The following is a 20,483-nucleotide window of genomic DNA, read 5'->3' as shown; positions in this document are numbered from 1 at the left end:
GGTGTGTTTAGCATTATAACACGACATTCTTGTTTGTTATATGAATCTAGAGTATGTATTAAGTCATATTGTTGTGATATTTTTGTAGATAACATTGAGTTAGCGCTGACATTGGTACGTCTATCGGTATAGGGTGAAAATCATTAGTTTATTTGGTTTCATTTTTTATAAGTCGACCGACGTTATTGTGTATTATTTTATCGCACCTTTGGCTCCGTTATTTGCGTGATGTTGTCTTTATTATAGTCCTTGTGTCTGATTATAACAGTTTGTGTTGTTCTACTCTTCAATATGTCTTCATACAGGTTCAATATTTTTAATCCCAAGTTACCTCTCCGGACTTCTTCAGAAGGGATTTTCTATATGTAGTTGTTTCTCTTTAGGTTTCGATTTTGTGTTGTTCCATCTGCGTGCTTTTTACTTTTTTAATTATTACTTTGTATATGTTTTCATATAATTATTTGTTCTCTTATACGTCCTTCATTCTGTCTTCGAATGTTATATAATTTTATTAATTATTGGACCTTTTTTAGTCTACTCGTTTTCGATCATGTGTATGTTGCTTTATTATATTTTAATTTGTATAGTTGTGCTCCAGTTTGGGATAATACGTGTTCTATATGGTTTTTAGAAGGTCCTTTATTTTATTTGTAGATTATAAGATTATTCGTTCTATTAAATTAGATGGATTTTTTAATATGAGTAATATTCCCTTTATTATTTTACTTATGGTAATGGTTTTTCTCTACACACACACGTATACGTAGTCTCCCCCCTCATTTCAGCACTGCCGCCCTTGCATCCCGCTGTCTTTTCCGCATCTGGGGACGAAAAGCGGATAAGTACACATAAAAGGTTTCAACGGGGGGAAGATTAGTAAAGGAAAAGGGGGGAGTAAAAAAAAAAAATAAACATAAAATAAAACAGTTAAGGCCAGACTTTGAGCAACGTGTAAATGTGTGGTGGTGTGTTCGCTGGAGCCCTATTTTGCGAAACGGGATCCCTGGGCGAAGAATGAATCAAGCAGAAACCGAAATCCGATAGTCGACAAAGGAGGGAGTGATACACACATGCGACGATAGACACACGAACGCACAGAAAGGCGCGGATGCCTGGCCGCGATACCCCCCCCCCTCACACACACACACACACGTCACTTCATGCAGAGTGCGCTACCACGCACTCTTCCCTCTCAGCCTCTCTCTTGGAAAGACACATATCGGAAAGGGGAAAGATGAGTGACCGTACACGAGTATCATCACAGAGAAAAGGGAAAGAGAAGGTGTACCAGTCACAGCTATGGGTGAAGAGAGAGAGAGAGAGAGCAACAGCGGGAGGCAAGGTAACAGAATCCGGTTAGTTACCTGTCCGGGCAACTGTCCATTGCCACCCTTCCCACCGCCCGCAGTCTACCTCACAGCTGAACTGGTGAGCTTCTCTTGTTCTTGTACCTTTTTTTTTTCGTCGTTTCTTGTGTCTCGTCGAGGGGTGTCTGCAGGAGGCTACACCCACTGGCACGGACGGATGCCCAGCAGTAGCATGCGGTATACATACAAGACAGCCTTGAGTAGAGAAGAAGCGAAAAGGAAAGGGAGGTGGTGGAAAGAGTGAGCAAAGGGGAAGAGAAACGAACCAGAGAAGGAGGAAGAGCAGCAAAGCTGACTGTACTGTCGTTTCATGATTGTAGCGTCTGCATGCCCACACGCGGTGACAGTGTAGCGTCACGCAGTGCTTTCCTCGAACACCCCCCCACCATTGCGTTTCTTTATGCTCCTTCTCAAGCATCCACGCGCCCCTCTCGTACTCCCCAGGCTTTCTCGTTGATCGGCGCACGCGGCTAGTAGCGGTAGTGGTCCGGCTTGAACGGGCCGTCGACCGGGCAGTTGATGTATTCAGCCTGCTTCGGGGTCAGCTTCGTCAGCTTGGCGCCGACGTGGGCCAGGTGAAGGGCGGCGACCTTCTCATCTAGGGTCTTGGGCAAGAAGAACACGCCGGCTTTGTCACCACGCGGGTACCTGTCGGTGTCACGGTTGCTCCAGAGCTCGATCTGAGCCAGCACCTGGTTCGTGAAAGAGTTGGACATCACGAAGGACGGGTGGCCGTTGGCGCAGCCAAGGTTGACCAGGCGGCCCTTAGCCAGCAGTATGATGTGGCGCCCGCTCTCCATGGTGTAGCGGTCCACCTGAGGCTTGATCTCCACATGCTCCTTAGCGTTGGCCTGCAGCCACTCCACCTGGATCTCCGTGTCGAAGTGGCCAATGTTGCACACAATAGCGTCATCTCGCATATGCGGGAAGTGTGCAGAGGTGAGGATGTCATCGTTGCCGGTCGTCGTCACGAAGATGTGGGCATCGGTCATGACGTCCTCGACCAGAGCGACCTGATACCCCTCCATCGCGGCCTGCAGGGCGTTGATCGGGTCCACCTCCGTCACCACGACGCGAGCGCCGAACGCGCGTAGGGCGGCGGCACAGCCTTTACCCACATCACCGTATCCGCACACGCAGCACGTCTTGCCGGCAATCATGACATCAGTGGCGCGCTTGATGCCATCCACCAGGGACTCTCGGCATCCGTAGAGGTTGTCGAACTTGCTCTTCGTCACGCTGTCGTTGACGTTGATGGCGGAGATGGGGAGCGTGCCTTTGCTCAGGCGCTTGTACAGGTTCTTCACGCCCGTCGTGGTCTCCTCGGAGATACCAACGATCTTGGGCACGAGCTCAGGGTGTTGGTCGATCACTAAGTTCGTTAGGTCACCACCGTCGTCAAGGATCATGTTCGGCAGACCGTCACCGCTGAAGCCCTTCAGTGTTTGGGCGATGCACCACAGGTACTCCTCATCCGTCTCGCCCTTCCACGCAAACACCGGCACGCCAGCCTTGGCGATGGCCGCGGCGGCGTTATCCTGGGTAGAGAAGATGTTGCAAGAGGACCATCGCAGCTCCGCACCGAGGGCCTTGAGGGTCTCAATCAGTACAGCAGTCTGCACGGTCATGTGCAGGCATCCCGCGATCTTGGCGCCTTTCAGTGGCTGCGAAGGGCCGTACTCGCGGCGCAGCTCCATCAGACCGGGCATCTCGTTTTCGGCCAGCTCGATCGCCTTGCGGCCCCATTCCGCGAGGCTGATGTCCTTCACCTTGTAGTCCGTCATGATTACCGTGCGACTGAAACGAGGAAAGAACAGAAAAGAAGGAGTGAAGGTGCTTCAGGTGGCAGTCGTGGACAGCTGAGAGTACAGTGTAGAAGAAGTGAGGAAAAGAGGGAGATATGAAGAGAGGCTTTCTTTTTGTGCTCTTTCGTTGCCGAGAAGAAACGCGTGACGGGAGGGGGGGCAAGGCGCGATAATTCGCAAGCATAAAAAGGAGTGAGTAGGGGGGTGTCGCGGAAGCGACAAGCGAATCGAGGAGGAGGTCGGAAACAGCGTGGGTGCAGAGAAAAAGAGGTGGGGAGATGGAAAGGTGGAGTAGAGATGGAAAAAAAAAAATCAGGGGAAAAGGAGATAAAAGGAGAAGCGGCACGTGGCAGAAGAGCGTATCGAGGATGACACCTGCCTCTCGAATAAAAGGCAGTGCATGGCGTGCATGTGAAGGAGGAAGAAGGCAGAGGGGAAGGGAGGGAGGGCGACGACGACCGCGTCATGACGAGACGTATAACGTTGCCAATAAAAGTCGGCCGGGATCCCTGACGGATGGCAAGCCACCTCACACGCACCGTGTAGAAATGATTCCATAGTAACCCCGTAAGAAGAGGCAGTGAATCACGTGGTCAGATGGAGAAAAAAAGAAAAACGAAGGCGCCCAACAAGAGGCACTCCGCTTCTCCGCTGGCGGTGACGTTGTGTGCTTTTTTTTTCCGAGCTTACTGTTTGATGTGCTCGAGGCATGCGGTGCGCTTCGTAGCTCGCTCACTCGCGCTAGATACAAGCAATCACCACCACTACACTAGTGGGAAGAAGATGCAACGCATCAACCTTGCTTCTGAAGGAAAGAGACAAGGAGAATCACAATGGGTGGGGGCTACTACGCACTGAACTGGATGTACTCGACACGTTCCTGCGCGTCGACAAAGACGCTGGCCACCTCACCGGGATGTTCCTCCGCCATCTGCGCAAATTTGATGACCGTGTTCACCGCGTTACGGGCAAGGGAAACGTCGTCGCGCTGCTCGAGTGCATCACGGCATGCGTGAGCAGCGCGCGTCGTGCCATCCACGTCGTGTGAGAAATCGGCCTTCTCGAGGTCACAGTCATCCACGCTTAGCGAGTCGGCTGTGACTCGGCTCTCGCCCATAGGCCGGCTGCTGCTGGAGAGGTGCAAGAGGAAATCAAGGTTACCCACAATGCGGTAGCGCGACAGCTTCAGCGTGGAAGGAGTACCGTTCTTGTCTGCAGACACCGCGGCACAGGGTGGCAAAGTCGAGGCAAACGCGCACTGCTCCGAGTTGTCAACCTTGTCCACTGCACTTCTCGCTACGATGGTTTCGCCGAGTTCAGCAGCCGGAAAGAGAGGCTCCATCAGTTGCACCTTGCGTGCCGCGTTCAGCTTCTCGATCCAGCCGTGCAGGACGACTGCCAGAGACGCTCCGGCAACCCCTTGCACATCTCGTTCCTCAGAGATGGGCCACGGCAACTCGGTGTAAGGGACACGTTTCCCCTGCTTCACCGCCTCCTGATATGCGGAAAAGGCCATGAAAGGTCCGGTAAACACCACCTCGAGTGTGGCACCGCGGGCATTGCGACAGTGTGGGAGAAGGTGCAAGGCTGCCGCAAGGTCCGTCACGTACGCCGCGTACGCGTCCTCCGCGTAGAAGCCAATGTCTAGATCCTCTCCTAGCATCTCATGCTACCAACACATCATCGCGTGTCCTTTTTTTAGGGTGAGATCAAAAGAGAGAGACACACATGCAAAGATAGCCGAACAGGAGAGAAACGGAGAAACAGTGGGGGTACGCCAGAAGCATAAAGTGCAGCATGACACAGGCTCGAGTCCATGAAGGTGAAGAACTACGGCGCAGCCGGCAAAGCGCTGTCTTGTGAGCCTCTGGAGGTGCACACTCGGAATAAAGGGAGTGGGTGTAAAGGTCGAGGGGCCAAGCACCCACAGAAACGCAGGTGCACATGCAGGGGAAACGTCTACGCTGTCCCCCTCCCCCTCTCACTACCACAAGATGTGAAAGACGGATTAGACCGAGCGATGAGGTGAGCATATGTGTGTCTCTGTGCATACGTACATGCTTGAGCGCAGCAGTTCCTTGCCTCTACGACGTGAAGAAGAAGAGTCCGCACATGCGCACGTGCACGTGTGCGCATGTCCACACGACCTCGTGACACCTCTGCATGGGCGTCCTCCTCTCCCTCTCATCCTCTCTACACTCCCCAAAAACCCCACCTTTCCCATCTGTGACCCACTTTCCCCCTTCGTTGCTTTGTACCTCACGCCGTCTTCAGCCGAATACGCTTGTGGCTACTTCCTTTTCGTGTACTTGTTTCTTTGTTGCTTCACGTAATGTAAAGAGACGCCTTGGGGCAGTCGCTGGAGCTACGGAGTATACCGGCAGTCGTGTCTCCCTATGCCTTCGACAATACTGCTATGCCCTACGGCCACGCTTCCCTCCCCCCTCCGGCGCACGACCGGCTTGTCCTCCGCAAAGCAGCTGCCCCACACATACGCGCGTGCACACAGGTTTGCACGTCCGCTTTGCCTTTCTTCTTTCGCTGCTAGATGCTGTGGGCGCTAAGCCAGTCCTCAACGGGCTCCTCCAGCAGCGCCTTCTCCACAGGCAACAAGAAGTCCTCCTCAGGACCGCGCACGGATGAGGGAATGAGCTCCTCGAGCATTCCCAAGTTCCACCGCACGTAGTTGACGTACTCCAGGTAGAAAACCCACGAAGCGGCCCATCGAATCCAGTCAAGGGTGACGCCATGATCTTGCATGACGTCGTAGAGCTCGTTCAGCATATCCTGCTCTAGGTGCCACAAGCACGGCCCATCATAGTAGAAGTTCTTCCGCGCGTGCTCGCCGTCATCGGACGGGTCCAGGAACGCCGCGCGCTCCAACGCCGACTTCGGTGCGTACACCCGCACGTTGCGCATGTGCATACCACCCTCGTTCGACGCCATGGAGAAGTGAAGGATGACGCCGTTTCGCTCAACGCACACCTCGAGCGGAATCCAGTCGGCAAAGGTGAGTACCGCATTCAGCCGTGGGGGGTCCTTCAGCTCGATGCGCGCCCACGCATGCACGGCGGCAAGACGGCCCTCCTTCACGGCGTCGCGATGAAACACAACGACGTTGTCTTCAGGGCGATGCTGCACAGACCAGGAGCCGTCTCCGTATGTCTCTTCCGGTTGCCAAAGGAGACGAGACGCCGCAGTTTGCTGGGCTGCGGGTGTCACTTCACCAATACCACCTTCACGCTCAGAGGCTTCCGACATCCCCTCTGCGTGCGTTGGCGATGCTGTTACGCCAGCGCCGCCTGCTCCACTACTCTGCTTTGCAGCGCCAGAGGAAGAGTCCCTGGTACCCGGTGCCGCCTCAGCAGCAGCCAGCGAAGATGAGGCATTGGTGGTCCTTGTTGCGAGTGGCGGGGGTGGGGGCTTTGTGTAGTACTCGCGCCGTATCTCGTCACACAGGTCCTTGTAAAGCGCACGGAAGAGCTGGTAGTTGCCAGGGCCGTACTTGCTGCCCATCGCACGTACCCATTGTGTTTCCCCATCCACGGGCTTCTCAGTGGAGAGGGCGCGGCGGCCCTGGGTGACGACAGTCAGCGAGCGCAGTGCGGATGCGTCCTGCACCGACCCGAATCGACGAAGCATCCCGACCATTGAAGCCGAGGCCCGCGGGAGAGGGGGACTGCGTGGCACCGTTTGAGCGCACCACATCCGCTCCAACCCCCAAAGGAGACAGCGGAGTATGAAAAAAAGACGATGGCGCCAACCGTAAAGGAGAAGGTGGAAAAAATCGAAGTGCCTGAACAGCGTTCCACTTGCGGGCTGTGAAGGGAGGTGTAACAAGCGGAAAAGGGATATGCGGTAGATAAGAAATGGTGAATCACAGCTTCGAAAAGCGCTCCACACAATGTCACAGGCCTGCAGTAACTGGTTCCCCTCACGCGTTTCAAGAGGCGGTAGTACAAAGAAGACGGAAACCGATTAGACGAACACAACGCGAAAAAGAGTCACTGGGGTGGTTGCGATTCCCCTGTTTTCGGAGGGTTGAAGCAAATGCGCCAGAAGCCTCACGTACCAGTGGCGTGAAGTTTGATAGCTGCTGCGTGCACCACACTAAACAACAACAACAACACACATGCACGCAAACAGGCGACCTGAAAAGGTGTAGGGTTGCTCACAAAGGAGTCCAACAAGAGAGGACAAGGAAGAGCGTACGCAGCTGAGGGCTCGCTGGCAAGACCTGTACAGAAATTCGAAGCATACGAAGTCGACAAGGACAGTGCATCTTCTTGCCGAAGTGCCCGTGGGAAAGGAAAGAACTTAGAGGACAAGAGAGGGAAAGAAAAGAGTGGCACATACTGGCGCAGGAGCCGCGGGAGGATTATCGCTTCCTTCTCCCCCTCCCCCCCCCCGTCCCCTATCCAACACTCTCACCGACGCCTCGCCGCGCTGCCCAGCTGCTAGGGAGCGCAGCCACGCATACGTGAACAAGGGCAATTACCGCTAAGCCCTTCGGAGCAAGAAGTAGGAAGCGCAGAGTCCCTCTTGCATAACCGCCATTTCTGTTCACAGAGGACCTCTCTTCTCTTTCCCCCTGTATGCCGACGCCTCCAGTTCAGAGCGAACCCGTACCTTGCACTCTACTTTGATTGTATTTCCTTTAATAGGTAGCCTCTAATTAGTTTCTCCACAAGGAGGGGGGTGTCAGTTACGTTACTCCAACACAGCCGCACACACAACACAGGGCGCTTACGTCTTTTAAATCTGAACAAGACAACCACCAACGAATAAGAGGACTCCGCAGAGAGAGAAAGAGACGCACACACACATACCGGCACATGTGCAACAGTCCCAAGCACGAGCACCCCAACAGCGGCTCTGATGTCTGCACACGTTTTTCCAAGACACAGGGACAGACACCCACGCAGAGAAGCCTGTCCTTGCTGCAATGGCCTCTCTAAAGCGTCCACAGAGGCTGCGCACCAGGTGTACCCTCGTACGAGTCACCGAAGCGGTACATCTTGATGAGACCGTCGTAGCTAGCGCTGGCAAAGCCGCGACCATCAGGGTGGAATGACATGGCATTGATGGTACCGAAGTGGCAGCGCAGCTGGCCGAGCTGGTGGCCGTGCACTTTATGGAAAAATTTCACCTCGAAAATGGACTGCCCACCCTGTGTCGTCACAGCAGCGGCATCCATGCCACCGCCGAGGATCACGTGGTCAGCGTTTGGACTGATCGACACATCATTCACCGGGACATCGCTCCGGTACACCTGAATGGTGGCCAGGTCGCGGAAGTCTATGAGGTGAGACGTCTTGTCGGTGGAGGCAGTGGCTAAGGCGAGATAGTTGGGGTCCCAGCTGAAGCGGTTAATCACCTCGTTCTCATCCTCGTGGATCTGGCGACTTCGGATTACCTTGTTCGCCTCGACGTCGAGAATGTTCATGTAGCCGCCTTCGGCATAGTAGATCGTCTCGTTCGTCGGCCCCCAGGCAGCCCACGTAATGGTGTCAGGGGTCTCGAAGGTGGAGAAGGTAGTGAAGGGGGTCTTGACAGGGGCAATGTCCTCACCGGCCTTAGGTACCGTGAAGGGTACGTTGTACACCTGGATCGCCGAGTTCGTGCTAGAGCGGCCTTTTGTGGCCACCATCATCAGCGTGTCATCGTGAGAGAAGCCGACGCTGGCGCCCGACGACAGGCTACGGCTCACGGAGCCGAGCAGGACACCAGACTCTACACTCCACACCAGTACCTCCTCACCCGCGCTGGCGGTCGCCAAGAGCGTGGACTCACGGTTCACATCTAGCGCCACCATGGCCGGGTCGTACGTGCGACCTTCCACTTGACCCACCGTCGTGTAGGAGCCGAGTAGCTTGCCTGTCTTTACCTGCCAGCAGCACGCGCTGCAGTTCGTGTCCTTGGCAGATGAAAAGAGAAGGTCACCGTCTCGGTTGAACTTTAGCATCGTCACACCCTTCATGTGGCCGTGAAGCGCCACGCCCTCGAGGTCCACGGCGGACGTCATTGTGGCGAAGGTACGAGAGATGTAGATGTGCTTTGTCTTTTTCGCTAAGAAAGGCGGCAGGAAAACGCAGCGAGAGAGTAGGAAAGGGCGAAAAAAAAAAATAACAGAGAAGGTATGTTGAGTAGAAGTGATACGGCTGTGAATCAGTTAGGTTGAAGTCGTTCAAGTGTTCCCATCGTGTACGCGTGAGAGGGAGAAGAAAAGCGGAGAAGAGGGAGAAGTGCACAAGGCGAGAGAGGGAAGGCGGTTACTTCGTGGGCCCATATACCCACAGAGCAAAAAGCATTAGAAAAAAAAAGCGGGAGAGGCGGCCTACAACCCCGCAAGTGTGGCACCTCGCTCACTTCAGTACGATTACACATATGTCGGTGCGCAGACGTTGTTGCGGGTGTGTGTGTGTGTGTTCGTATCGCAAGGGTGCGTCTGCGTGGTATGGCGCGCAGACGCACCCGCTGCTGCAGTCGAAAGAGTAGGAAGAGTCGAACAATGGTACGAATCCATAAATGGGTGGCCTACCAAAGTACGAGAAAAAAACAGAAGCATATAGAAAAGAGAGCGACGTACGGAGTGCTCACCAGCCCAGCTCCTTGAGACGCTGACTTGCTGTCGTCACCAGGTCACGGTCCGTGATCGTCGTCGCACCGACATGGGTGGCGACCTCTCTGGAGCGGAGCAGCGGTGATGATGCCTTGCCCTCTCCATCCTTCGCGCTCTTCACGCCTACAGCGCCTTCCGCGCCCAACGCCGCCTGGACCTTCTCCATCCCCACCTCTATCAGATGCATGAGCTGCAGCAGCATCGCTTCTGTCATGCCCTCCGCAGTCACGGCACCCGGCTCAGTGCGGAGAGCAGCCAGCGCCTCGAGCAAGGCAGCTTGCCGGTCTGCTGCTGCCGTCTGCTGCTTGCGATCCGTGTCGGCGAGTTGCTGAAGGCGAAAGCGCATGTCCTTCTCCAGCAAAGTCAGCTGCGTTGTCGTTCGCTGGTACTGCGTCTCGAGGCGCTCGACGATGTCGCTCTCGTACGCCTCGAGGCGGCTGATGAGGCCAAGGAGAAATTTGCGGTCCCCGGCGGTCTCGCTCGCCCGGTGCACAAGGCCATCAGACGCGCTCGCGCTGCAGGCCGAGGTTTCGGAGGCTGTCGACGCAGAGTCGAGGGGATGCACAAGTCCACCCGTGAGACTCTCGCCACCCGCCTCGTCGTTGTTCTCACCTGCAGAGGACGTCGGTGGCAACGGCTCTAATGGCACTGGGGTTGCGTCGGGAGGGTCACCAGGGGTAGATGGGGACGCTCCTCGCTCTGTACAAGGCTTTTTACCCTCAGCCACCGCACCCACCGCGGGGGAAGCAGTGAAGGCTGCGGGGGTCTCCCTGGGGAGGAGGAAATCCGCCCCGTGAGGAGCGGTAAAGGCCATCGGCATAGGCGCAAACATCGGAAACGGAACTGGCACCGGTACGTACCCTTTGCCCGGAGCGTCAGCGGAGCTACCTGTTGCCGCGACAGCGGCTGAACCTACGGGGCCAATGATGCCTTGGGCAGCGTACCAACTTGTGAGTAGGGGCCACCAGAGTCCGTAAGGGCTCACAGCTGTCCCCGGAGCAGCAGCTACGGTATGGGCAAGTTGTGGTGCGCTATGTTGATCCTCAGTGTTGACGAATGGCGCTGGCTTGGTCGACACTGGCGGTGCCACATTCTCCGTCTCCCTCTGAATCATGCAGGCTGGAGTGGGCGTGGGGGACTTCACTTGTGGAAGCCCTGACGCGTGCGCTGGCAACGGCTGTGGTATGGGGGAAGTGGTGAGGAGCATGGGCCACGGCTGCTGAGGCGAGCGCGTCGACTCTCGCAGGATCAGCAACTGCCCCATGCCGCGCGCCACCACCCGGAAACCAGCCACGACGCTAGACTCCGCCAGTATCTTCGTCTCGGCAGCACTCTCGGCGTGTGCAAACATCTTGCTGATGCCTGTGTTGCTCATGTCAACCAGCTCCATTGCAGTATTCTCCAGCACCGGCGGCGAAGCTAGCAAGGAGCCGCCCACCCAGGTAATGGACGTACTGGACACATTAAGGTAGCGTAGGGGAGAGCCAGGAATAGCGGTCGCGATCGCACGAGCTGTCTCATCACCCAGCGGGTTTTGACTCACATCCAGCCTCTTTAGACCTCGCATCGACGAGTAACCGAGGAGCAAGGTGCTAGCGGCTGGCTGCGGCAACGGACGATCATCTGGATTCGCGTAGCTGCACCGCAGCGAGCGCTGCCACATCGAGCCCGACGAAAGGGTCACGGCGGCACGTAAGAGGTGCACGAGGCCCACTTTGCACGTATCTGTCAGCCCGCACCTCACGAAGCTCGCCTCCTCCAGCGCTGGCCACGCCACGCCGCCATCCGCCGACGCAGCAGGTGACTTGGGAGAGAACATTATCAGCTGCATAAACTGCGCATGCGAGAGTGGGACGCTGTCCAGGCGCAAGGAGGTGAGACGATGACACAGGGGGAGAACGTGCGTCAGCGACGGCGGCACTTGGGCACCGCCTCTTCGCTGTGGCAACGGATCACGACCACGCGCCGCCATAGTAGTGAGGGGCATGTCGCACCAGGCGAAGGAGCTCAGGGTGCCGGCGCTTTCCTTCACTGCCTGCGCCACAGCCTCCGGCAGACACTGCAGTGTCGACTTGTTCTTTGTGGAGAGCAATGTCGATGACGCAGGCGGCGAGGCCGCGCCGCGCGAGAGGTGCGCCGCTGGCAAGGTGGTGTGGTAAGAGAAATGCAGCTTGACGAACTGTGTCTGCGAGAAGTCGCCTCCTGCGCTTTGCTGAGAACAAGTGTTGCTGGCTGAGGCAGCGTCTTGTCGACTCCGCTGTCTTAAAGAGTTGTGCGGCGGCACCGCTGGCAGTTGCGCCACGCCAGTTGGTGCGGACGTGTGCAAGAGTGCACACGTAAAGAGGCGGATGTCGGCAGATGGAATCTCCGCCAAGTTTACATCAATCACGCCGTCGCGGAAACCGGCAATAAGCTCGGGGCGTGGTGGAGTGTGGTGCGCCTGGCACTGAGCGAAGTATCGCTCCACGACTGAAGGGCGCCCCATTGGCGCTGCCTGCCGTCGCAAATAGGAGGTGACACTCCACTTCAGCAGCGCTGAACCTCAACGCAGGGAGCGGGAGAGAGTGGGACAAGGTGGGGAGTGAGTATGGTAGGCGCGTGCCAGTTTTTCATCTACCCCTGCTGACAGAACCTTTCGGGGTGAGCAAAACATGTAAGTTTATCTGCTTGGGTTCGATCACGGCACTTATGTCTATACTCGGGAACAAAAAAAGAAGTGTGACGTGCAAACGCAAGTCCACGGATGAGTGATCTATGATAAGCAGTGACCTCGGGAAAAGAGGGCTGATCCGGGAGTTTGACTGATGCTTCTGCTGCTGCACCTTTCAAAGAGAGTGGGGGCCACAGATAAGGAGGGGGGTGGTATGGGGTGTGGTCACATATTCACACACACGTACAAATTCATGGAAACGGGTAGAGGGAGAAACAAAACGAGTAGGTACAGAGGAATAATGAGAGTCAAGACATACGCTAATGATGCCGCCAGAGGAGTGCACAACATGAGCTACACAGTAGCAACAGTCGTTCCCTCATGTCAACACCTGCGCACGAGAGAAGCGCAGACGCACAAATGCCTCATCAAGGCCGCACCAGGCACCATCTACAGCATCTGCAGACGCCACACGTCAGGCTATCTCTTCTCTCTCTCTCTCTTACTGTATGCATAGGTTATGGCAAGTAAGCGGATATGTGCTATATGAAGACACTGCAGTGTGCGTGCGAAGAAACGAAAAGAAAAGAGAGAGAAATGGGGAGGATGACGACGAAAAAGAGCCCAAGCCTCTTCGCGTTCTTTCTCTCCTTGATTTTGCTTGTATTCACACACGCACGCACACGCACACACATACCTATGCGCGTGCGCACGCACGCACTCGCTGTCCCTCTCCTCACGTTGGACACACAAGTGAGCACACGTCACGAAGAGGAACGTTGTCATTGCCGAAAAGGAAGAATCGACGAGAAGAAACAAAGAAAGGAGAAGAATGGCAGGGGAAAAAAAAGTCAAAGGCACAGCGCCAATGCCTCTTCGTGGCTGGTCGTCTGTATGCGGGTGTGGGGGGTGCGGGGTGAGACGAGAGTCATGCATGCGCAGCGCATGGGCGAGGACAGCACCTGCTTTGCTTATTTCCGAAGCGGGAAGAGGGAAAGCGACGCACCTCTGGTGTCACTGAAGCCACGCCACATACTTGGAACCAAAGTGCCACACCATGCGCCAGTAGGCCAAGATGGCGTACGGTGCCCACGTCACCGTCACGGCCACCGCTGTCCATACGAGCATCTGCCACTCGCAGACGGTGCTGAAGAGGCATCGCAGGTCGCTGAAGACGCAGCGCCTGCACTGCTCTGCTTTGGGAAGATTCAGCGCCGGTGTGGTTGCTTCAATCGCCCAAGAAACGTTTGTGGAGGCCAGCAGCGCATTAGCCGCGTCGCGCAAGACGACAGTGCATGAGGCAGTGCTCCCCGTCTCCTCTGCCGGGTCGCTCATCATGCTGAAATGAAACACTGAGGAGGTATTAGCGCCGGCCACCAAAGCCTCGCGGACACACTCGGACGTCACGCCATCATTAGCGCAGTCTGAGACGCGCGCTCTCTGACACTGAACAACGGCAACATAGTAGAGGCCACCGTAGGTGTTGTTGTTGCGAACCGTTACGTAGAGGGCGTCGGTGCCACTGACAAACCTGACAGTGTCCAGAACGCCGCTCACCGAAAACAGCTTGAACACGAGTTGATCCGCATTAACTGTCCACCGCAGCACTGCCCCGCCGGTGCGCTGCGCCGCTTCAAGCAGGAACTCCTGCTGCCCCACCCTCTGTCGCGTGAAGATGCTGAGAAAGGCGGCGATGTAGCGCCCGCCTTTGCCCTGGGCGATCTGCGCCAGGTCCTCCTCACGGTAGTCGGCTAGCTGATGCCGCACGCACGTCCCCTTCTGCGCGTTGCACTGCGTAGTGCTGGACTGTGAGTAGAAATAGTCTGGTGAGATGCCGACCTTATCGCACTCGTTGCCGGAGTTGCTGACAAGTGAAGCCGGTAGAAGTAGCCACTCTGCGGGATCGTCGTCGCGCACGTGACTGGTGCTGCCGCTGCTGCTTTCCGCAGAGGGGACGAATAGTACCCGCCCAGCAATATCAACCGTAGTGCCCCCCTCTCCCGGCGAAACACCGGAGGCCTGCACAAGGTGCAGAAAAGACGCACCGGCCTGCGCCGAAGGGGCGTCCGTCGTGAGCTGCAGTGTAGTTTGTGCGATACCTTGTCCGCTCGCGGATAGGCGGAGCGTGTAGTAGGGCAGCGGCGATCCCACAGACCATCCGTGGTACACAATGCCCTCGTTCTGTACGCAGATACTACCGGCTGCGCCGGTGCGGAAACAAAAGTGCCCGCGCATCGAGACGTTGCAGAATTCGTTCGTGAGGGCACACTCGATGCCGATGCAGAGGCAGCACACTCCGAGCGGCGCTGATACAAGAGCCCCGGTCATGCTCGTGTAGGAGGGGCAGCGAGTGACACCGTCGTCACATGACATAGCCGTATGCAGCACCTTCACATAATCTCGCAACGCCGCCGGGAACGTGCGTAGGTAAGTGAGCATGTAGCGCACCTGCACGGCGCTGCGCCGTAGTGCCACCCTGATAGGCGGTAGGGATACCTGAAGCGAGGTTGCGGCTGCGCCAGCAACATCAGACGCTGCATCATGGGGGAAGAGCGACTGGTGCAACGCGTGCTCCACCGTCACCTCTGTCTCCAAGATGGCGCCAGCGAGAGTTCTATCGTCGAGGGTGAGGTCCACTACCAGTTTGCGCACGCACCCGGGAGGCGTGGCTGAAGAGGTGGCGTCGCAGTGGCGCACGTAGGCTGTTGCCGTGGCGGTGCCGCTCATTCCATCACGCAGCCCACCAACGACCGGCGCCGCAGAGAGTCCCTGGCTGGCGTACAGCAACACAAAAAGGAGAGCAATGAAGCCCAGGCGAGTGGGTGGTGGCATTGCCACAAAGCACGCGCGGCAGCGGCGACGTGGCCGGGGATACGGCAGCGACAAGGAATGAGAGGGGTCTTGCATGGCCGGTGCCGCAGGTCTAGTAGTACCGAGACCGCGGTTCAACGACGGCGCAGTAGCAACGGAGTTATCACCGGAGGCACGCGACATAGCAAGATTCACCTGTCGGTTGGGTCTTTGGAATATGTTGGCTGTGCGTGTTGGTCTTTGCTTTTCGTTTCTTCGTGTTGTGATCGGTATTGACTTACGTGTGACGAACTCGAACGGAGAGCGACACGAGCGAAGGAAGGAAGGAAGGGTGAGGGGGTGGTGGGGTGGGTGGGGGAGGGGGGGTACAAAGGAGTGGGAAAACGGTACAAAGCGACGAACCAGGCGAGCGCGAATAGGCAACGAGGAAACAATGGAAGAAAGGAAGCAGAAGATAGCAGAAGCGCAGGATGATGCGTAGCGGTTGCGGTAGGAACAGAAGAACGAAAGGGAAAAAAAATAGAGAGAGAGAGGATAGCGAGGAGGGAATATGACAGCCAGTGTGAGGGACGCAAAGAGAAAGAGAGAAAGCTAGCTAGAACGCCTTCCTGAGTGCCTGGGTGGGTGTGCGACTTGGTGAGCAATCGCAGCAACAGTGAAGGTGGGATTAAGTTGGGTGAGGAAAGGAAGGAAGGAAGCAGAAAGCAGCGCAAAAGACGTCTACGAGAGAGAGAGGGGGGGAGTTGTGAAAAGTGGCTCGTGTGCCGTGAGAGACGATCAACAGTGCGTGTGGGTGGGTGGGTGGGTGTGTGGGTGTGTATGTGTGCCACCAGAGGGGAAAGGGGAGAACAAAATGCGATAGAAAGAGGAAAGGCTGTGCATATTTTGTGTATAAGCAAAAGTGAAGTGAAGCACGCACACGCACGGAGACGGTGGCTTCAGAGGATTCTGTCTAACGAAGGTTTGGATGAGCCACCATACCTCGTACTCGTTGCCGTTTCTGGAAAGCGTGAATGGTGAAACACAACCAGCCTGCAGTCACACACGCTCTATGCCATCATCGGCTAGCAGAGTGGGGGAAGGAGTGCGGAGGCAGAAAGGCGAGAATAAGACAGGAAGAGGGAAGCCGAATAACGTGCCAACGCATTTTGTACACACGCACTGCACCTCTCACTCTTTCTTCAAGCCTGTTTCATCCACTCCGTCAATGCTATCCCCTCCCCTTTGGGTGACCCCTTGTTGTTCTTGTTCTTTGCCTCAGCTTGTCCTCGCGTGATTGACGCGTTACTCACGCTTACTCACAGAGTCACACAGGTGGAGAAGCGAATAAATCACTAACTACACCCACGATGGCACACATATACATTGTGACTGCGTCGGCGCGCATTGCTCTTTTTCTTTTTTCCTGCCTCCTCCTGCGTACCCCCACCCTCACCATCGCGCAGAGAAAGTTCGACAAGGGAAAAAAAAAGATGAGAAGTACTTGGCTGAAGCATGACACCAGACCACAAGTGTATGAGAGTGTGACCAATGGCGTGCGTCACTTTTGAAAGCCTAAACAGCGCTTTCCTCCAGCTTCTCTCGTTTGCTCTCTACTTTCCTCCTTCGTTCCGATACTGTGCTGCCACCCACCCCATCAATCCGTCAGCTGCCCGTAGTTATGCTCTCCCACGCTTTGCCTCCTTGCTTGTCTTCTCAACAGAAGGAAAGAGACCGTTGCTCCGTGCCAAACCAGCGCATCGCCTCAGACAGAACAAAATAAAGACACACGCATCTATCGATAGAACACTGCCCCGGGAGGATGGAGGGAGGGGGGCTGCCGTATTGGAGATCATCTCCCCACCGCTGCCTGTGACGAAAGAAAAAAAAAACCCAAAAGGATGAGCGCACGATGCCATTGAAAGCCGCAAGACAAGCAAAAGAGAGAGAGGGAAAAAGTAGGCTCAGACACGACAAGGCGGCGTCACATCCGCGCCTCCGTATTCCTCCGTTCTTTTTTCTTCTTAGCCTTTTGTGCCACGCGACATGCATCAGCTGCCTCGTAAGATACGAGCGAGAGATGAAGGAGTGTAGGCCACCTGCAGCCCATTGACAGCCGCGAAGGAGTACAAGGGAAGGAAGGCGGCAAGACAAAGAGGTGGTCGCGGAACAGCAGAAGCGCGAGGTGCAAGAGCAAAAGGCAACAGGTTACAGAGAGAGCCGGCGAGTCCATGCTTTGAAAACATAACAGATGGCACGTGAAGAAGAGAGAGACAAACAGGGAATTTCCTCAGCTGACAGAAAGCACAGAGACAAAGCAAAGCAACGGGCATACAGTCCAAGGCCAAAGCGGCAGCAAGCAAGGAAGGCAGTGCATCGAAAAAAATTTCGGGAAAAGACAGACAAAGAGCGTGCAAAACAAAAAGAAAAGAGGGAAGAACAAAAGAGAACGTGCTGACAGGCCAGGAAGCAAAAGCGAAGCTCAAGAGCGAAAGAAACAAATTAGAAGAACGTGAAAGGTGCAAGCGCGCACCCACACAAAGCAGCAGTACGACGAAGCAAAGGAGAGGTAGAGAGCGCGCGAGGAAAAAAATTGTCAAAACGGCGGGGCAATGACATCAATGTGGAACAAAAACGACAAACTCGAAGAGACGCACACACACACGGAGAGGGAGGGAGGGAGGGAGAGACGCACAGAGACGCACAGACAGACAGACACGCGTACACGGATTCCACGCAGAACGCACACCAAGTCGACACACCATTCAAAGATCAGCGAAGGGAAGAGGAGGGAGTAAAGGAGAAAGCGTAAAGGGAAAAGAAAGCACCAGGTAAGCTATGCAGGCCATGCTTTCTGTCAGAAAAACCAGGAGTATGTCGGTACTCAGTAAAGGTAAGCGAGACAGGGTCAGGAGGGCAACGGTGTTGCTGAGGTGCAGCAAGACGACGGCGAGAAAGAGAAGCATCGAACGATGTGTGCTGGTATCTGGGTGAGGGGCACGGCGTACCCCCAGCCCCGTGTGTCCAGCTCCTCTTGTCAAACTCCTCTGTGTTGGAGGCATCGCGCGTCATTCCCTCGCCCTCGCTCTCTCCCCTTCCTAGCGAGCCTTTTAGGCGAGCTCTGCCTCGAGAGCCGCAAGGGCGTCCTCATCCTCCTGCGTCTTGGTTTTAACAGGCTTCGCCGGGAGCTTCTGACTGGGCACAGCGGGCATCTCGGGCAGCTTCGTGTCGACCGCTGGGGCCTCCCCGAGGTTCATCCCGTCCAGCTCCATCTCCAGCTCATTCATTAGCTCATCCTCGTCAACGAGGTTGGTGTCTAACGGCTGGCGGAGAGCCTCGCTCACCTGGTTCGCCTTGTCCATCTCCTCCATCAAGTCATCCATATTGTCCTCGATCTTGTCGGCGTTCATCTTCTTGTTGGAACGCTTCAGTTCCTCCTTGGCGCGAATCTGTGCCCGCAGCACCTCGTGGTTCATACTTTGATTCTGCACTGTGAACTTGAGCGTCTCTAAGTTCTGCTTCTGTGCACCGATGTTCACCAGCTGCTCTTCGTACATCTTCTTCCGCTTCATGCACTGCAGGGCGCCCTGGGTGTTCTTCTTGGCATACAGCTGCTTCGCCTTGGTCAGTTCGCCCTCTATACGTTTTTCCAGAGCTGCCTCACGCTTCTCCAGGAGCTCAATGGCCGCGTCCATGTCTTCCATCGTCTTCGCGGTGTTCTTATCGCCGCCGAGATTTCCGCGGCTCGGCTGCACCTGCTTCTCCTTACCAAAGAGACGATTGAACATTATTGCCAGCAGCTCTGCTCGCTTGCTGGGGCGTGCTTCTCTGAAATGCTTGAGAGGAGGCAAGATTGATCCGACGCGACTGTATACGGGCGTATGGGTCTCTGTATGCACAAGTTCAGCACCCAACTTTCAGCAATCGACGTGTTCGTTCGCGTTGGCGAGACACGGCACACACAACCGGGAAAGGGGAAAAGCTCCACGCGAGGCTGCCTCACTGGCGCAGTAACATGCAGACTGAAATGAAACCCGCTCTCAATATAGTTGGGTATACGCGCGCAGAGACAGAGAGAGAAGCGTACGCTAACGCCCAAAGAGCAGCAGCGGGAAGAGCGACGTACAGTAAAGACACTCAGAATGTGCAACTCGACACAGAGGGTAGAGATGAAAGAAGAAGAAGAGACGGCGGTAATTTGCCACTTTGGCAAAGGCGCGTGTGTACAGCAAACACGAAACACGACTGCTTTCGATTGTGTGTATCAACAATATGGTAACCGAGTAGTGTGTATGTGTGCCAGACATGAGTCAGTAGAGACAGAAGTTGTGAGGATCGCAGGGAAGAAACAGGCGGACGAGGTGGTTGGGTGAATGTGGCAAAGATGGCGGAAGGAGAAAGGCGCGAGAAAAGGCGCGGACGCGAGAAGGGGTTACGGGAAAAAAAAAGGGGCATTCTGACTCATGTACATCCACATGGTTGCAGATATCTTCTCCAATGTCTCCACTCTTCTTATCCCTGATTCCCGATGCGTCTGCTGCATGCGCGATCACGTCGTTCTACTCGCAGGGTGAAGCAGCTGCAGTGGCCGCGACTGGGGCGCATCTTCCATTGCCAAAAGCAGCAGCACCCTCAGCACCCCTTGCGCGTGGGATGGCGAAGCAGAGGCCGCTTGCGCTACATCAGAGTGCGCCACTTATCCAGTCGTTTGCTAATCGCATTCATTTTTTTTTTTTCACTTTGCTCATGTCGCCCTTGTTGTCTCTTCTGCATGGCGCATTGCCATCTCTGTGACGGACAGCCGCGTTTATGCGTTCGCGGACGTCAAATCGAGAAAGAGAACGAGCTGCAGCGTTGGAGGGGCAGCCGAGGGGTGGGGGGCGTCGAGATGGCGCGCGGGCGAGTGAAGCAGAAAGAGAAGCGTGGTTGAATGCAAAGGCAACGAACGCAGCGCTAACAACCACACACAAAGATAAGGTGCTCCACCCACGACGGTTTTCCCACCCCGTGTGTGCGTTGCGCGTCAGCCGCTTTCTTACTCGTTACACCCTCTCTGTTACAGCGCCTCACACCGATGCACAGTGTTCTGATTTTGCTGTCCGAGAAGCAGCAGCACCCAGCAAGGCAGCCACTTTCGAGTTGCACTGGTCATCTCTCTCTCGTGTTCATTGCTGCTGCAGTGGTCGTTTGGTGGCGCTCGTTCACGAAGCAAGCTGTGGACGCAGACGCACAGCTATGAGAGACAGAGA

At 55.7% G+C, this 20,483-nt stretch overlaps 7 protein-coding genes across 7 annotated transcripts; all 7 read right to left on the bottom strand.

Moving 5' to 3' along the window:
* Nucleotides 1–1,837: 1,837 nt before the first annotated feature.
* On the bottom strand, nt 1,838–3,151 carry LBRM_35_4140 (S-adenosylhomocysteine hydrolase; the record flags this gene model as incomplete). Its single annotated transcript, XM_001568983.1, has 1 exon — nt 1,838–3,151. One exon carries the CDS (start codon nt 3,149–3,151, stop codon nt 1,838–1,840), a length of 1,314 nt encoding a protein of 437 aa, XP_001569033.1.
* An 868-nt stretch (nt 3,152–4,019) lies between these two features.
* Nucleotides 4,020–4,835, bottom strand: LBRM_35_4130 (conserved hypothetical protein; the record flags this gene model as incomplete). Its single annotated transcript, XM_001568982.1, has 1 exon — nt 4,020–4,835. One exon carries the CDS (start codon nt 4,833–4,835, stop codon nt 4,020–4,022), a length of 816 nt encoding a protein of 271 aa, XP_001569032.1.
* An 881-nt stretch (nt 4,836–5,716) lies between these two features.
* On the bottom strand, nt 5,717–6,880 carry LBRM_35_4120 (conserved hypothetical protein; the record flags this gene model as incomplete). The annotated part of the gene is made up of 1 exon (XM_001568981.1): nt 5,717–6,880. The coding sequence occupies one exon, from the start codon at nt 6,878–6,880 to the stop codon at nt 5,717–5,719; it is 1,164 nt and encodes a 387-aa protein (XP_001569031.1).
* A 1,246-nt stretch (nt 6,881–8,126) lies between these two features.
* Nucleotides 8,127–9,197, bottom strand: LBRM_35_4110 (putative eukaryotic translation initiation factor 3 subunit; the record flags this gene model as incomplete). Its single annotated transcript, XM_001568980.2, has 1 exon — nt 8,127–9,197. One exon carries the CDS (start codon nt 9,195–9,197, stop codon nt 8,127–8,129), a length of 1,071 nt encoding a protein of 356 aa, XP_001569030.1.
* A 571-nt stretch (nt 9,198–9,768) lies between these two features.
* Nucleotides 9,769–12,279, bottom strand: LBRM_35_4100 (conserved hypothetical protein; the record flags this gene model as incomplete). Its single annotated transcript, XM_001568979.2, has 1 exon — nt 9,769–12,279. One exon carries the CDS (start codon nt 12,277–12,279, stop codon nt 9,769–9,771), a length of 2,511 nt encoding a protein of 836 aa, XP_001569029.2.
* A 1,179-nt stretch (nt 12,280–13,458) lies between these two features.
* On the bottom strand, nt 13,459–15,171 carry LBRM_35_4090 (similar to leishmania major. l411.4-like protein; the record flags this gene model as incomplete). The annotated part of the gene is made up of 1 exon (XM_001568978.2): nt 13,459–15,171. One exon carries the CDS (start codon nt 15,169–15,171, stop codon nt 13,459–13,461), a length of 1,713 nt encoding a protein of 570 aa, XP_001569028.2.
* Nucleotides 15,172–18,344: 3,173 nt separating this feature from the next.
* Nucleotides 18,345–19,022, bottom strand: LBRM_35_4080 (conserved hypothetical protein; the record flags this gene model as incomplete). The annotated part of the gene is made up of 1 exon (XM_001568977.1): nt 18,345–19,022. The coding sequence occupies one exon, from the start codon at nt 19,020–19,022 to the stop codon at nt 18,345–18,347; it is 678 nt and encodes a 225-aa protein (XP_001569027.1).
* Nucleotides 19,023–20,483: the final 1,461 nt, after the last annotated feature.

This window comes from Leishmania braziliensis, chromosome 36 (genome assembly GCF_000002845.2).
Source record: "Leishmania braziliensis MHOM/BR/75/M2904 complete genome, chromosome 36".
NCBI classification, from domain to species: Eukaryota; Euglenozoa; class Kinetoplastea; order Trypanosomatida; family Trypanosomatidae; genus Leishmania; species Leishmania braziliensis.
This window is presented reverse-complemented; position numbering and strand designations above follow the sequence as displayed.